We start from the raw sequence: 15,656 nt of genomic DNA on the forward strand, positions 1-15,656 counted from the left end.
GTCCTGCCGCTTATTATCTAATACCATCAGCCTCTGCAGTATCACCAGAGGTACTGAAGTATGCATAATTTCCATCATCAAACATAGATAATAGTAACAATAACCTGTTTTCTCACTGGCCTGGACTTTCTTGATCTATGAAATGTTTCCAGCTTGTGGTTCTACAAAGAAGGTAGGAATCTAATTAGAACTTGACCTAGCTAACCTGCTCTAAAACCTTCCCAACTGCTATATAATAAGCCAAATCCTGGATTCAGTGCATAGCCTGTGTTAAGCTTGATGCTAAGAAGAGTCACGTAGGGAAGTATCTTCCATTCCCTTGTCCTCCAGGATGTACTCAAATCACTGCTGCAGCTTCAAGGTAGTACATAGGTGGGGAAAATAGCTGATGGAGCCACATAGGTTTGTCTGCACTGCGGTCAAAGTATGTGATTGCAGCACATGTAGGCACATCCAGACTAGCTTTAATCTAGCCAGTTTGGGTACCGATAGTAGTGAAGCTGTGGCAGCATGGAATTCATCTGGGCCCTTGGGTATTTGCTCAGAGTGGCTAACCTGTACTGAAGTCTTTGCTGCTAGAACTCCATTGCTGGATCAGAGCTTGCTTGGATGTGTGTACACATGCTGCAATCACACCTCTAATTGCAGCTACACATACCTGTAATTGCATGTTCTGTAGATCTGCCCTTCTGTGTCCTTCCCACAAACCTCCTCCATTCTGCGACATGGGACTCTCCCAGTGGAACATTGCTTCCAGACACAGTAGGTGTGGACCCTTTGGTAGGGATGACCCATATTTTGCCTACCATGTGCCTTGGAATCTCACTATTTATGCTCCCAGTTATGCCTTGTATACTCACTAGGGGAAAGGCAAAATATGTCCCTAATGAAGAGTCAGGCATACTGCTCCAGCACATCTTCAAATTGTTAAACTAGTTCTAGAGAAAAGTAATTATAAATGTGAATAATTAACTTAAAATGGCTGTTGATTCAATAGTTAAGGAGCTTTGGATTTTACATATCTTCTATACAAATGTGAATCAATGATTTCTTTACTAACAGCCTAGTAAGTAACTGGCTGAAACTGAAAGCATGAAAGTCCATCTTAGTGGCTTGAGTAGACATTGCTAATACCAGAAAGGTCACTACTATTAGAAAGTAGCCTCAGATCGGTGCCAAAATTTAAATTTATAAAATGGATATTAATATTTATTTTCAGTCATGTTAAAATCAGTGACTGTTATCACTGGAAGCTGATTTGACCCAATTGATGGGCTCATTATTATAAGCTAGATCAGGGGTCGGCAACCTTTCAGAAGTGATGTGCCGAATCTTCATTTATTCACTCTAATTTAAGGTTTCGCGTACTGGTAATACATTTTAACGTTTTTAGAAGATCTCTCTCTACAAGTCTATATTATATAACTAAACTATAGTTGTATGTAAAGTAAGCAAGGTTTTTAAAATGTTTAAGAAGTTTCATTTAAAATTAAATTAAAATGCAGATCTTATCAGTTTAGTGCAGTAGTTCTTAACCTGGGGTGCACGTACCCCCTGGAGGTGTGAGATGCCCCTTGTGGGGGTGCGAGACATGCAAGATTTTTTTTGTTTTTTAGAAGGTAAATCATCAAAAACACAAATTAAGCACAGGCACAAAAGTACAACTTTGTTTCATCAAACCTATGTATTTATTAACATTATACATTTTTTTTAACGATTACTGTAATATACAAAGTTTTCAGGTTTTTAAGTTTTCAAGTTTTAAAGCTAATTGTATAGTAATTTTTGATAAGGGCTGCAGAGCCCTGGGCTGGCTGCCGGCACCCTAAGCCGGCAGGAGGGCTTAGCAGGGCTGGAGGCCTGGACCCTGGCTGGAACCCCAGACCAGCAGCAAGGTGAGCAGGGCCGACAGCTGGTATTCCAGGCCGGCAGCAGGCTGGGTGGGGCAGATGGCTGGGATCCTGGCTGGCAAGGGGCCGGCAGCCGGAATCCCAGACTGTCAGTGGGCTGAGCTGGGTGGCGGACAGAACCCCAGATCGGTAGCAGCACACCCGCTGCCGGTCTGGGGTTCCACCAGCTCCTGCCAGCCGGGGTCCTGGCCGCCAGCCCCACTCGGCCCACTGCCGGCTGGGGGTTCCATTCACTCAGACCGTCAGTGGGCTGAGCGGGGCCAGAGGCCGGAACTCCAGACCGGCAGTGGGCTGAGTGGCTCAGCCCGCCGCCGGTTGGGGTTCTGTTGGCTCCTGCCGGCTGCTGGCCCCACTCAGCCGGTCTGGGGTTCCGTTCTCCCAGGCAGGCAGCGAACTGAGTGGGGCCGGTGGTCGGGACCCCGGCTGGTAGCAGCGTGCCAGTAAAAATTGGCTCATGTGTTGCAGGTTGCCAACCCCTGAGCTAGATCAATAAGAGATTTAATACCATACCATAATTTCCTTGGTATACATTTTTCTTCTCAGTAGTTGCAGTAGTACTGTGTAATCTAGCTGTTTCAAAGGAGGTTACAAAAGATGCCTATGATTTTGGCCTTTGTCACAAATTTAGTTTTACTTTAAGTTTCTGACCAACCAGTATTACATTCCATGCTAAATTTAAGTACCATTCTGTCCTACTCCCACTAGATAGCTAACTTGTCCAAAAACTTATACTGATTTAATATGAGCCAGATCCATGTGTAAATAATCCCCTGGTCTTTGTTGGGAGTATATATGCGTGTATGCTTTAAGCATGATAGCGTTTGTGTGATCTAAAGGTTACCTTCCTACAGTATTGGGCTTTCTTAAACTTGCTGTTCCATATACAGAAAATTATAGAACACTCACTCTCAATTTAGCACTACTCTTGCCTGCTAACAAGTATTCTGTCCAGAAGGCTATGCTTTTCTGATTTTGTAATTAGGATGAATTTGCAGTGTATTTATCTGAGATAAATGTAAATTTTTCTACTTTGTCACACTAGGACAAAGCCAGTCAGCATTCAAATCCTTTTATATGTAAACAGGAGTAGGGTTTGTTTATGCAGCGATCTAGTGATGTATATGACAAGGTATTCAACACGATTCCTGTGTCTAGGTTTTCTATGAATATAAAGCAGTGTAATAGGCTTAATATGGTTTAATTATGCTCGCATATGTGTATTCTAATCCGAATCAGATAATATCAAAATCTTGAATTTATTAGATATTTTAATAAATTTATTTTAACATTTATTTTATTACATAGAGTGTATAATCATGCACAAATGAGAGGTGTAATTTGTATTACCTTTAGTGAAAAGCTAGTAATTTTTAAATGCCGCACATCTGGGAATCTTGCACAAATGGGAGATGCAATTTGTATTATATTTTAGTGAAAAGCTAGTAATTTTAAATGTAGTACATTTTTTCAAAAACATCACAAGGATCTGAATGTAATAATCAAAGTATTCATAATATGTCGATACTAAAGCTTTAGCTAATTGGTTGTCACATAATTATCTAAGCTGCTTTCTTTTGTAGAAATTCTGATAATGTTGATTTCAGCCACTCTTAAAATGTGCAGCCTTTGTTACAATTTAAGCAGTACTGCTTATTTATTGTCACCACTATCTCCACTGCTTTCTCTTGGGTAAATGCTGCTGGCACCCTCTACTCTGCAGATAGGTGCTAAAGTGTAGAAAATCCATGGAGGAGAAACAGTGGGTGGTTTAGCTGATACTTCAACATCCTGTTCATGCTGCAGAAATGTATAAACTATCTGCTTGATCTCAGCTTGATTTTATCACAAGACTCATCCTTAAAGTCCTACCAAATTCACGGTCCATTTTGGTCAATTTCACTGTTGTATGATTTTTAAAATGGTAAATGTTATGATTTTAGCTATTTAAATCTGAAATTTCATGATGGTCTAATTGTAAGGGTCCTGACCCAAAAAGGAGGGGTGTGGGGGGGGTGTCACAAGGTTATTATAGTGGGATTGTGATACTGCTACTCTTACTTCTGTGCTGCTGATTGTGGTGGTGCTGCCGTCAGAGATGAGCAGCTGGAGAGTGCCGGCTGCTGGCTGGGAGCCCAGCTCAGAAGGCAGAACAGCTGCCAGCAGCAGCACAGAAGTAAGGGTAGCAAGGTATGGTATGCTGCACAGCTCTGAAGTCAACACAGAAGTGAGGGTGGCAATACCGTGATCCCCTAACATATCCCTGCCCCTCGCAGCTCCCTTTTGGTCAGGACCCCAATTTGAGAAATGCTGGTCTCCCCTGTGAAATCTGTATAGTATAGGGTAAAAGCACACAAATGGCCAGATTTCTTGAGGGGGAGACACACTAGATTTCATGGTTCGTGATGTGTTTTTCATTGCTGTGAATTTAGTAGGGCCCTACTCATAATATGTAATCCCTAGCTCCTGGAGACACGTGATTTGGTGATAAACCCAGACTTCATGTTGTTGTAGGAGTATTTTTTTAAAGTAAATTTTTAGTCTTCATGGTGATGGAGCTTGAACATGTGAGCAGAATAGACTCTAAAAGCTCATAAATGAGAAGATAACGAGTCCGGTGCATCTTCTGCATCTGAAGAAGTGGGGTTTTTACCCACGAAAGCTTATGCTCAAATAAATCTGTTAGTCTGTATCCACATAAACAACAACGAGTCCGGTGGCACCTTAAAGACTAACACGGCTACCCCCGATACATAAACGAGAAGGCAACACTCCTTACTCCAACATTTTTATTTTCAAATCGCATGATTTTTAAGCTTGTCTCAGGTCCTAGAATTTTGCCTCAATTTTTTTGACCTCTTGGAGTTGAAAATTGTGACTATCCATGGTACAATCTGGGCTGTGTCCCCTCAATTCTCCAGTCTGGGTGCCTTTTACCTTGCTTTACTATAAGAGCAACCACTCCTGTGGTCTGCTCACACACAGCCTCCAGCTTGTAAATCAATCCCAGTTCTACTATATGAATGCTATAGCCAACCACTCATGATTACATTACAGGGCAACGTCAGCAAACTCCCAGTCTCAGACTTTCCCCCAGAAATATGCGTCTTATACTGCCCAGCACCCTCCTGTACATTACAAGCTCATCTAAAGTCAGTCGTTTATTAATGGAAAATAATATGCACAATCTGGTTTCCCAAACACTTCAGTCCAAACACACTGATCTAGATAAAACAACAAAACAAATTTATTAACTATGGAAAGATAGATTTTAAGTGCTTACGTGAAATGAGGGAGGGATGTATGTCAGAATTCGTTACAAGGAGATAAAAGGTAAAACACAACTAACACCTAACTTAACAAGCTAAGTGAATACAAAGCAAAGGTCTCTCTCACTCACCATATATTCCAGCAGTCCTGCTGCCTGAACCTCTTTCAATCAGGATTTCCTCCCTCCTTCCCCAGTACAATGCTGCTGCTTTTGTTCTTCAGGTGTTGTTGATGCCGTGGGTAGACAACAAGGGAGAGATGATTCTCTTGTGCAAAAATCATCTCCAGCTGATGTTCAGGAGACAGAGTTTAAGCTGCAGCTTTGACAAATTTGCCCACCCCCTCTCTCCTGCCGAAGAATGGCCACTTAATTAGGTGATGGTCCATTTGATCTTGTTGACCCTAGCTGAGGGGTTGGCTAGCATTTTGTTTCTGGGGAACTTGTTTGTGACTGCCCTCCAGAATATGTTGGAACATGTCTTGCTAACGTTATTCAGTGGAATTTTATATCCTTATGTACAATGTTGCCAGACATATTTTACCAGGATACAAATGATCAGCAGATCATGAGTTTTCATATATGATTTGTACAGAATTTAACTTAGTCTTGTAGAGAGGGTGAACAGAGGAATACAGACTGTCACAGCAATACAGGGAAGTGACATAAGATGTTTCATTACCCGCTTTGAGTGTCTGCTTGCATGCCCAGTTCTTTCTTCGGCCGTAACGCTCCTTCTCTTCCTCTCAAATTGTACTTCTTACCAAGAATTTACCCTGATTTCATCTCCAGCTCAGTTTCTGATTGGCACATCTGACCCTGTTCTCCACACTCTCAGCTGCAACCCTGAGTGTGTCTCTGTCATGGACATCCAGTGTTCCACCACTCTCAAGTTGAACATCCTTCACAGTCCTTTCTTGCGCCTTCCCTGGCAGATAGTGGGAGAATCTTGCCTATATTTGGCAGGTGTCTCAGGCTTCATTTAAATCGTCTGTCCAGGTGGTAGTGTCTGCACTGGGAGAGGAGCTTGAAGAGAAAACATTTCATATTACCATTGTACATTGCCACTGTTGTACATGATGCTTTACAGACAAATATGAAATGACATATCTCTGCCTCAGATAGTTTGTCTAATATAGATGCAGCACAACAGGAGATGATGACTAATGCAGATGTGAAGGGAAATATAGTTAGAATGAGGATTATTTTCTCTTTCATGGATTTCCATTTTAGCCTGGATTGCTGGGCCAGAAGAGCATTTTGCTCTTCTTTGATTTTCTTTAGCCATCTCAAAATCACTCACTCAGAAATATAAAATAAAAAGAACAGCACTTCTCATTCAGAACACAATATAGAAAGTCTTGGAGGATGGGAGAGATCCCAGAGGCCTGGAAAAGGGCAAATATAGTAACTACATATAAAAAAGGGGAATAAGGACAACCCAGGGAATTAGAGACCAGTCAGCTTAATTTAGGTACTTGGAAAAATAATGGAGCAAATAATCAAACAATCAATTTGTAAGTAGCTAGAAGAAAATAAGGTGGTAAATAACAGTCAGTATGGATTTGTCAATAACTAATCATGTCAAACCAATCTAATATCCTCTTTTCACATGTTAACAAGATCGGTGCGGGGTGGGAGGGGAGCAGATGATGTGATATATCTTGAGTTTAGTAAGGCTTTTTATTCTGTCTCACATGACCTTCTCATAAACAATCTAGAGAAACGTAACCTTAATGAACGTACTATAAGGTGGGTGCACAACTTGTTGGAAAAGCATATTCAGAAAGTAGTTATCAGTGGTTCACAATCAATCTAGAAGGGCATATCAAGTGGGGTTCCGAAAGGATCTGTCCGGGGTCCAGTTCTATTCAATATCTCCTTAAATGAGTGGATAATGGCATAGAGAGTACATATATAAAGTTTGCAGATGATAGCAAGTTTTGGAGGACAAAATTAAAATTCAAAATTATCTTGATTAAACTGGAGAAATAGTATGAAATAAATAGGATGCTATTCTGTAAGGACAAATACGAAGTACTACCCTTAGGAAGGAATAATCAATTGCACAAATACAAAGTGGGAAATGGCTGCCTAGGAAGGAGTACTGCAAAAAAGGATCTGGAGGTTTCAATGGATCACAAACTAAATATGAGTTGATAATGTGATGTTGTTGCAAAAAATGCAAACAATGTGGGATGAATTAGGAGGAATGTCATAAGCAATACGTGATAAGTAATTCTTCCACTCTACTCAGCACTGATAAGGCTTGAGTATTGTGTACAGTTCTGGGCACCACACTCTGGAGGAGACGTGGACAAATTGGAAAGAGTGCAGAGAAGAGCAACAATAATGATGAAGGTCTAGAAAACATGAACTCTGAGGAAAGAGTGAAAAAAATAGGGTTTGTTTAATCGGGAGAAGAGAATACTGGGGGAGGAGAGAACATGAAAGAGTCTTCAAGTATGTGATACGTTGTTATAAAGAGGAGGGTGATAAATTGCTCTCCTTAACCACTGAGGAGAGGACAAGAACTAATTGGCTTAAATTGCAGCAAGGGCAGTTTAGGTTGGACATTAGGAAAAAGTCCTGATAGGGTAATTAAGCAGAGTCCAGGCTGCCCGGTGGGGTTGGGTCTGTCAGCCGGCTGCATGGGATCTGGGGTCCAGGCTGCCGCCTACCCCCTCACAGCAGGGATCTGGAGTTGGGGCAGGCTGCTGCCTGGCCCCACAAACTCATGGATGTGGGGTCCAGGACGGGCTGCCGCCCAGCCCCACACAACAGGGGACCAGGGTGGGCTTCCACCCGGCCCTGCAAGGTCAGAAATCCGGGATTGGGCGGGGCTGCCGCCCTGCCCCACAGAATCTTGGGTCCAGGGCGGGCCTTGTAGTCTCAGGAATCCAGAACGGGCTGCCACCCGGCCCCGCAGGCTCAGGGGTTCGGGGCGGGCTGCCACCCGGCCCCGCAGGCTCAGGGGTTCGGGGCGGGCTGCTACCAGGCCCTGCAGACTTGGGGATCTAGGGTCCGGGGCAGGCTGCATACGCGGCCCACAATGATAAATTAGTTGAGAACCGCTGGTCTAGATAATACTTTGCCTCAGTGCAAGGGACTGGACTATATGTCTTATTAAGGTCCCTTCCAGTTTTACATTTCTATGATTCTATACTGCTGTTTTCAGTTGTTTCAATTTAATTCAAAATAAGGTTACCTGGACAGCGAAATATCGTTCAGCATCTCAACTACTCTGGCGATATGTTGGGGACAGGGAATCCAGTGGAAGTAGATCAGGAGTCTGTTAGGGAAGGGAGCCTGTTGCTGAAGGTAAGCTTAGTTTATTGCGGGAACTGATGACTTGAAACCTTTTCCTGCCTGAAATGATGGTAGATTTTCAGCCACTAGCCTCTGAAGATGGTGCATGGTATCCGCTGTGTAGTTTGTACGCTTATGCTAAGATGACTTTTGATTAATGCCATCATAGTATTATGAGTTAGGTTGGCTTCTGAATATGCTTTAGTTTGATATGGATAGTTCTTTCCTATTTCTTTCATTGGTTGCATCCGATGAAGTGAGCTGTAGCTTACGAAAGCTTATGCTCAAATAAATTTGTTAGTCTCTAAGGTGCCACAAGGACTCCTTTCCTTTTTGCGAATACAGGCTAACATGGCTGCTACTCTGAAACATCTTTCCTATTAGTAGCTGTGCTATTTGTCAAAATTAATAAAATTCGTTATGAATCTGTCCTGTAACCAAAACAGCTCTCTCCAGTTTTATTAGATGTTAATGCAACACTCCTTCAGTTTATCTTTCATTAAATCATAGTACAAACAAGTGAGTTGAACAGAAGTGTCTTTCCTGATTCATGGTAATTTTACAAATAAGTTAATTTGAGTTGTGGAGGCAACAGTATACAAAAGACTGCAAACATTAACTTTGTGGGCGTTGTTTTCAGTGGGTAAAATCCATGCTGTACAGAGAATCCACGTAAGTCTTATCTACCACGTAAGCCCTGAAAATAGTACTTTAATGGCATTTAAGTTGCACATAGGCAGGCTTTCCACAAGCTGGTGTGTAGGGGGTGTGGCTGTGTTCCTTTAAGCTTGTTGGTCTTCAGCTACCATGATGACCTCCTGGGGAGCCAACAAGGTGCAAAATGGCTCCAGGATCAGGGGATTGCAAAGGTAGTTCAAAGGTTCCCCACTTCTGAATTGCTTTGAGTCATGTTCAGTAGTACTAGAGGAACTGAGCTGAAGATGTTCCATAAATGCTAACTTGTATTAGTGATATTGACTGCCTTCCCCCCATCTTCTATTTATACCTCGTTAGTTTACAGACCTGAAAATGTGATTTTTTTTTTTAATAAAAATGTTGAGCTAAAACTTGATAAATGTTAGTGCTACCAGTAAGACATTATGTAGCAAAATAAAACGTCCACTATATTTATCTTTAAATTAGAGAGAGAGGGGCTAGCTTTTCTTCATATAAATGTGTGTGTATATATATGTAGAATATCTATAAATGTGTGTGTATATGTGTATATATATAATATATAAATGTATAAAGTATGCTGATGAGGAACTGTGAAAAGATGCCTAAAGTCTACAGTAACTGAACTCATGTATTTATTTTCATAAATTAAGAGGACTATTTTTGTTTGTTTTTTTAAAATCCAAGGAATTACCTCTGAGCCATTACATTAAAACATCACAGTAGATTGTGGATACTGGAAAATCGTTCAAACCTTTTTGGGTCATTATAGTAAATATTATATTAGAAATGAAAAAAATTTAAATGTCTTTTTATCCTTTGGAAAAATTAATCCTAAAAGTTGTGCCACTTAATTGTTGGCAAGTACTGTGACTCGGAAATAAGTATTGTACAGAAATCTTGTTACCACTCACAAAAGGTTTAGTTACTATTTCAGAATTTTGAACATCTTCCAAATAAACAAAACCATGGCAAAATATATGTTCTGTTTTCCCTTTCAAGAAAATAAATAGGCAAACCATTTGAAGGGTCAGACAACATAGTCTATTAATCAAATATTGTTCTTATACAGCTATATTAAAATAACCCCTCCCCCCCATGAATCTTACCAAAAACAAAGTAATTTTAAAGTAAACCAATATAAGAAAAGTTAGGGCTTATATTGCATTGTTAACTTAGACTATTGTGTTGCAGTATTTATTGTGTGCGTTCTAAGATGTCTGCAATATTCCAAAATAAGTGTGAATTAGGAATGAAGTAAAAGCCATAAATCTGCATTTCTAAGACAACATGATGTTTAGTTTACTGCTAGAGGTCCCTTTTTAAAAATAAAACAAACATTTGGCTCAAGCTCCCCCTTAAAACCCTATTGACACTTACAATTCTAAGAAATTTAAACGAAAACATTGGACTCCCTTAATGTTGTTCCATCTGGCTGCAGGTAGTGGGAGTGAGGAATCCAGCTCAATGTGAAGCTGAGGCTTCTTAACCAAGGTAGCATGCAGACACCAGTCGTCTCTCACACTTAAAGTTACTGAAACAATCCTGTAGTAAAACTGTCAAGGTTTTGAGGCCTAGACCATGGATGAGAGTTCTCTCAACAGCCCTGTTAGCAAATACACACTGCAAGCATGTCAAAGCATAACCATTATCCCCATTCCACTGTAACAAAATGTACAGGAGACGTGAGGAAAACTCAGGAGTCGCATAGCAATCATGTGGTCTACTGAAATCACTTCTGTATTGGGATTATTCCTAGCTCTGCCAGTGGCCTGCCAGGTGACCTTGGGCAAATGACTTCCCTTCTCTGTGCCTTAGTTTCCCATCTGTAAAATGGGGATGACGAAGTAAAATACTTCGAGATGAAAAGCCCTATATAAAAGCTGGGTCTTTTCATTATTACCTAGCCACAGTAGTATATCGGCTGAAAACCTAGGTGAGAAATAGAACTATCTAAATGACTATAAGCTCCTACCAACAAACATTTCTCTTTCTTTTTTAAAAAGCTAGGAAATTAAATGGCAAAAAACTTGGTTAATGCAGCGTTAAGGTTGCTGGGTGACAGCTCATGCCTTTCCAGAACATCATATTCAGCAAAACTCAAACTGTTGAAAATTAGGAAATACAAAGTTAAGGTAACTCCTATGCAACCTTAATGCTGCCCTCTTTGAGCAATGTCCCATAGTGCCTATAACACACACATTCCCACTGCTTTTTCACTTTAATTGATGGAATTAATTTAATTAATTCACTTACCGTACACAATCTTAGTTCTTCTAAGAAGCTCCAACTTATTCCTTTCCCATCCAATAGTTACACGTAAATGTGAATGTATCTGGACTATACGGAGACCATTCCCAGTGGCTACTGGGGGCAGAGTTAAGGTTGTGTGGGCATTTACCTTAATTCTGTATTTCCTGTTTTCAGAAGTTTTAGTTTTGCCGAACTTGACATTCTGGAAGGGCAGAAGCTATCACTGGACAATCTTAACTCTAGATTAACTAAGATTTTTGTCATTTAATATATTTAGTTCCATAACCAATTTAAAGCCTATGAACAAAACATAAAAAAAATTCCAAATAGAATTAAAAAAACTTTATAAGACTAACTTGAAGCAGGTGATAATTATGCTAATTAAACCTGTCAGCAGGTAACAGCCCTTCAGTTTTCTTCTCTTCTCCTATAGCCAGAAATATTGGTTCCTGAAAGCCCCCTAGTTCTGTGGCTTATATAGTAATACCTCCCTTACAAGGGGATATTGTGATGCATAACTTGCTAATTTTTGTAAATCACTTTAGGTCCTTGACTTAAAAGTGATATAGAGTGTATTTTGTGTGTGGTTTCCTTTTATGTGCATTTTGTTCGTTACTGAAGAAGGAACAGACTTTGCAGGTCACACTATTAGCTGTTTTGGTTCTGCAGTGTTAACAGGAGTGGAAAGTAACACAGAATAATTTTTGTCATGAATATTGGCAGGCATGATGGAATGCACACAGGGTGTGGACCTGCTGATTAAGAATTTGCCATTTTTATTTAGTCACTTTCCAAAGCAGACCACATTTTCCATTAAGATTCTATTTTTGGAAAGGAAATCTAAGTATAAAACAGAATGTAAATGGGAACTCAGGGAGTCAGCACCTTTGAAAATCATTTATTTTTAGATTTGATTTATAAATTGCTTCCCAATTGTGCAGGAATCAGTGCAAGTCACTGTCCTCTGTAATTTTAGGAATACAATGATTTACTTGAACATATCAGACCTTTACCCTCAAGGCTGTCACAATTACCATATAATAAACAATATTTAAAGGATGTTTTTGCAGATTAATTTTAAACAAGCCACATTATATAGTTGAGGGAGAATTTGCAGAATGTGCTTTGCATAGGAACCCTAATGCCTACGTAGAGCTTGGCCATTCATGTTCATTGACACAGACTACTGAGAAATGTTGAAAGCTCACCTTTTTATTGCTTCTGCAGCAACTGATTCTAATTTGAACTTGTGTTTTATAGCTTGAGACAATTGGATGGCAGCTTAACCTTCAGATGGCTCAGTCTACCCAAGCTAAACTGAAATCTCCTCAAGCTGTATTAGAACTTGGAATGAGCAATGAAGATTCAAAGGTAGGAAAGCCACTGCCTGGCAGAGTGAACTTAGGAATTTTTGTATTCTTATTTTAAGGTTCTAAGACTATAACTAGCTCGACTGATTGTCATTAATCTCACAGCAGTGTTTACATTTATTTTTTTAAAGGTAATTTAATTTAAGCAACTGGAATTAATAAAGAATTGACGTATTGTTATTTGCATTAAATAGGTTTTGAGGTTGAATGCCATATAAGCAGTTCTTTGTACTATAAAGGTATTGACAGGACATGCCATGGGGTATGGTTACTGTATATGATGTACCTCATGATTGATAACTCTTAAATATTTTGCATATGGTTTTCACTGCCTTCTATTTTATACTTTGTCGAAGTAGGGCTGAGATTTTATCAAATCTTTATGCATGTGTTCTAAGACCACTGTACAGGTATGAATGACAGTGGAGAGCTAGGGTCTTTACATTTTTAATTGTACAGTCTTATCTACGATGTGGTATTTAGCCATTGGTTTAGCTACACTGAGACAGCCACTGATGTAAATATGCTGCACCAATGTAAACCTTGGGTTGTGTTGGTGGATCTTATTTCAGTTTGAAACTGACATGCTACGTCAATGGAACCCACTTTTTACATTTATGTTGTATATTTTGCTACTGGTTTGAATTGATCCATTGCATTGACTTATCCACAGTGGTGGGTAAACCTTAATATAGGCAAAGTCTGACTAATATGGAAAGTAAATTTTAAAAAATCCCAAAGTAATATAAATAATGTTTTGTTTATGCTTGATAGCAAGATCTACTGGTTTTGCATATTTTAGGATAGGATTACCTCATCTTGCCAGTGGAAAGTAACCTTTCCCCAACTTTTGTGGTCTCTACCTTAATCTGTGTTAGTGAAAAAGTAGATTTAAAAAAAAAGGAGGAAAAGTTTACTTCAGGGACCTGATTCTGCTCTCAGACCTACTTTAAATCACAATAACTCCTCTAACTTAAGAACATAAGAATGGCCGTACTGAGTCAGACCAAAGGTCCATCCAGCCCAGTATCCTGTCTACTGACAGTGACCAATGCCAGGTTTTAGAGTAGCAGCCGTGTTAGTCTGTATTCGCAAAAAGAAAAGGAGTACTTGTGGCACCTTAGAGACTAACAAATTTATTAGAGCATAAGCTTTCGTGAGCTACAGCTCACTTCATCGGATGCATTTGGTGGAAAAAACAGAGGGGAGATTGATATATATACACACACACACACACACACACACACACACACACACACACACACACACACACACACACACACACACACACACACACACACACAGAACACGAAACAATGGGTTTATCATACACACTGTAAGGAGAGTGATCACTTAAGATAAGCCATCACCAGCAGCGGGGAGGGAGGAGGAAAACTTTTCATGGTGACAAGCAAGGTAGGCTATTTCCAGCAGTTAACAAGAATATCTGAGGAACAGTGGGGGGGTAGGGGGGGAGAAATAACATGGGGAAATAGTTTTACTTTGTGTAATGACTCATCCATTCCCAGTCTCTATTCAAGCCTAAGTTAATTGTATCCAGTTTGCAAATTAATTCCAATTCAGCAGTCTCTCGTTGGAGTCTGTTTTTGAAGCTTTTTTGTTGAAGGATAGCCACTCTTAGGTCTGTGATCGAGTGACCAGAGAGATTGAAGTGTTCTCCAACTGGTTTTTGAATGTTATAATTCTTGACATCTGATTTGTGTCCATTCATTCTTTTACGTAGAGACTGTCCAGTTAGACCAATGTACATGGCAAAGGGGCATTGCTGGCACATGATGGCATATATCACATTGGTAGATGCGCAGGTGAACGAGCCTCTGATAGTGTGGCTGATGTGATTAGGCCCTATGATGGTGTCGCCAACTCTGTCCACATAGCTATTCAGGGAACGGGCTTTGTTGCAAGGATAGGTTCCTGGGTTAGTGGTTCTGTTGTGTGGTGTGTGGTTGCTGGTGAGTATTTGCTTCAGATTGGGGGGCAGACAGAATACCCCAGTGGTGTTGGAGAGCTGCCTAGTAGCACTTTCTACAAGCCATTACCCTCTGATCCCACTGAGAGTTATCAAAAGAAACTACAGCATTTGCTCAAGAAACTCCCTGAAAAAGCACAAGAACAAATCCGCACAGACACACCCCTGGAACCCCGACCTCGGGTATTCTATCTGCTACCCAAGATCCATAAACGTGGAAATCCTAGATGCCCCATCATCTCAGGCATTGGCACCCTGACAGCAGGATTGTCTGGCTATGTAGACTCCCTCCTCAGGCCCTACGTTACCAGCACTCCCAGCTATCTTCGAGACACCACTGACTTCCTGAGGAAACTACGGTCCATTGGTGATCTTCCTAAAAACACCATCCTAGTCACTATGGATGTAGAAACCCTCTACACCAACATTCCACACAAAGATGGACTACAAGCCGTCAGGAACAGTATCCCCGATAATGTCATGGCTAACCGGGTGGCTGAACTTTGTGACTTTGTCCTCAGCCATAACTATTTCACATTTGGGGACAATGTATTCCTTCAAATCAGCGGCACTGCGATGGGTACCCGCATGGCCCCACAGTATGCCAACATTTTTGTGGCTGACTTAGAACAACGCTTCCTCAGCTCTCGTCTCCTAATGCCCCTACTCTACTTGCGCTACATTGATGACATCTTCATCATCTGGAGCCATGGAAAAGAAGCCCTTGAGGAATTCCACCATGATTTCAACAATTTCCATCCCACCATCAACCTCAGCCTGGACCAGTCCACACAAGAGATTCACTTCCTGGACACTACGGTGCTAATACGCGATGGTCACATAACCACCCTATATCGGAAACCTACTGACTGCTATTCCTACCT

At 40.7% G+C, this 15,656-nt stretch overlaps 1 protein-coding gene across 10 annotated transcripts in view; it reads left to right on the plus strand.

The window, feature by feature from the left end:
* COMMD10 (COMM domain containing 10) overlaps window positions 1–15,656 on the plus strand; it is a 165,544-nt gene that overhangs the window by 24,121 nt on the left and 125,767 nt on the right. For 8 of the 10 annotated variants that reach the window (XR_006281334.1, XM_043514535.1, XM_043514536.1 and 5 more), the window contains exon 5: window positions 12,673–12,783. Coding sequence is in view for 9 of the 10 variants with exons in the window: in XM_043514535.1 (XP_043370470.1) it covers window positions 12,673–12,783 (111 nt within the window). In the remaining variant the exon portion in view is untranslated. Of the gene's footprint in view, window positions 1–12,672; window positions 12,826–15,656 lie in introns of all 10 variants that reach the window. The other 2 variants (XM_043514534.1, XM_043514537.1) reach the window with 1 other exon arrangement.

Source organism: Dermochelys coriacea, chromosome 5 (genome assembly GCF_009764565.3).
Source record: "Dermochelys coriacea isolate rDerCor1 chromosome 5, rDerCor1.pri.v4, whole genome shotgun sequence".
Taxonomy (NCBI): domain Eukaryota; kingdom Metazoa; phylum Chordata; order Testudines; family Dermochelyidae; genus Dermochelys; species Dermochelys coriacea.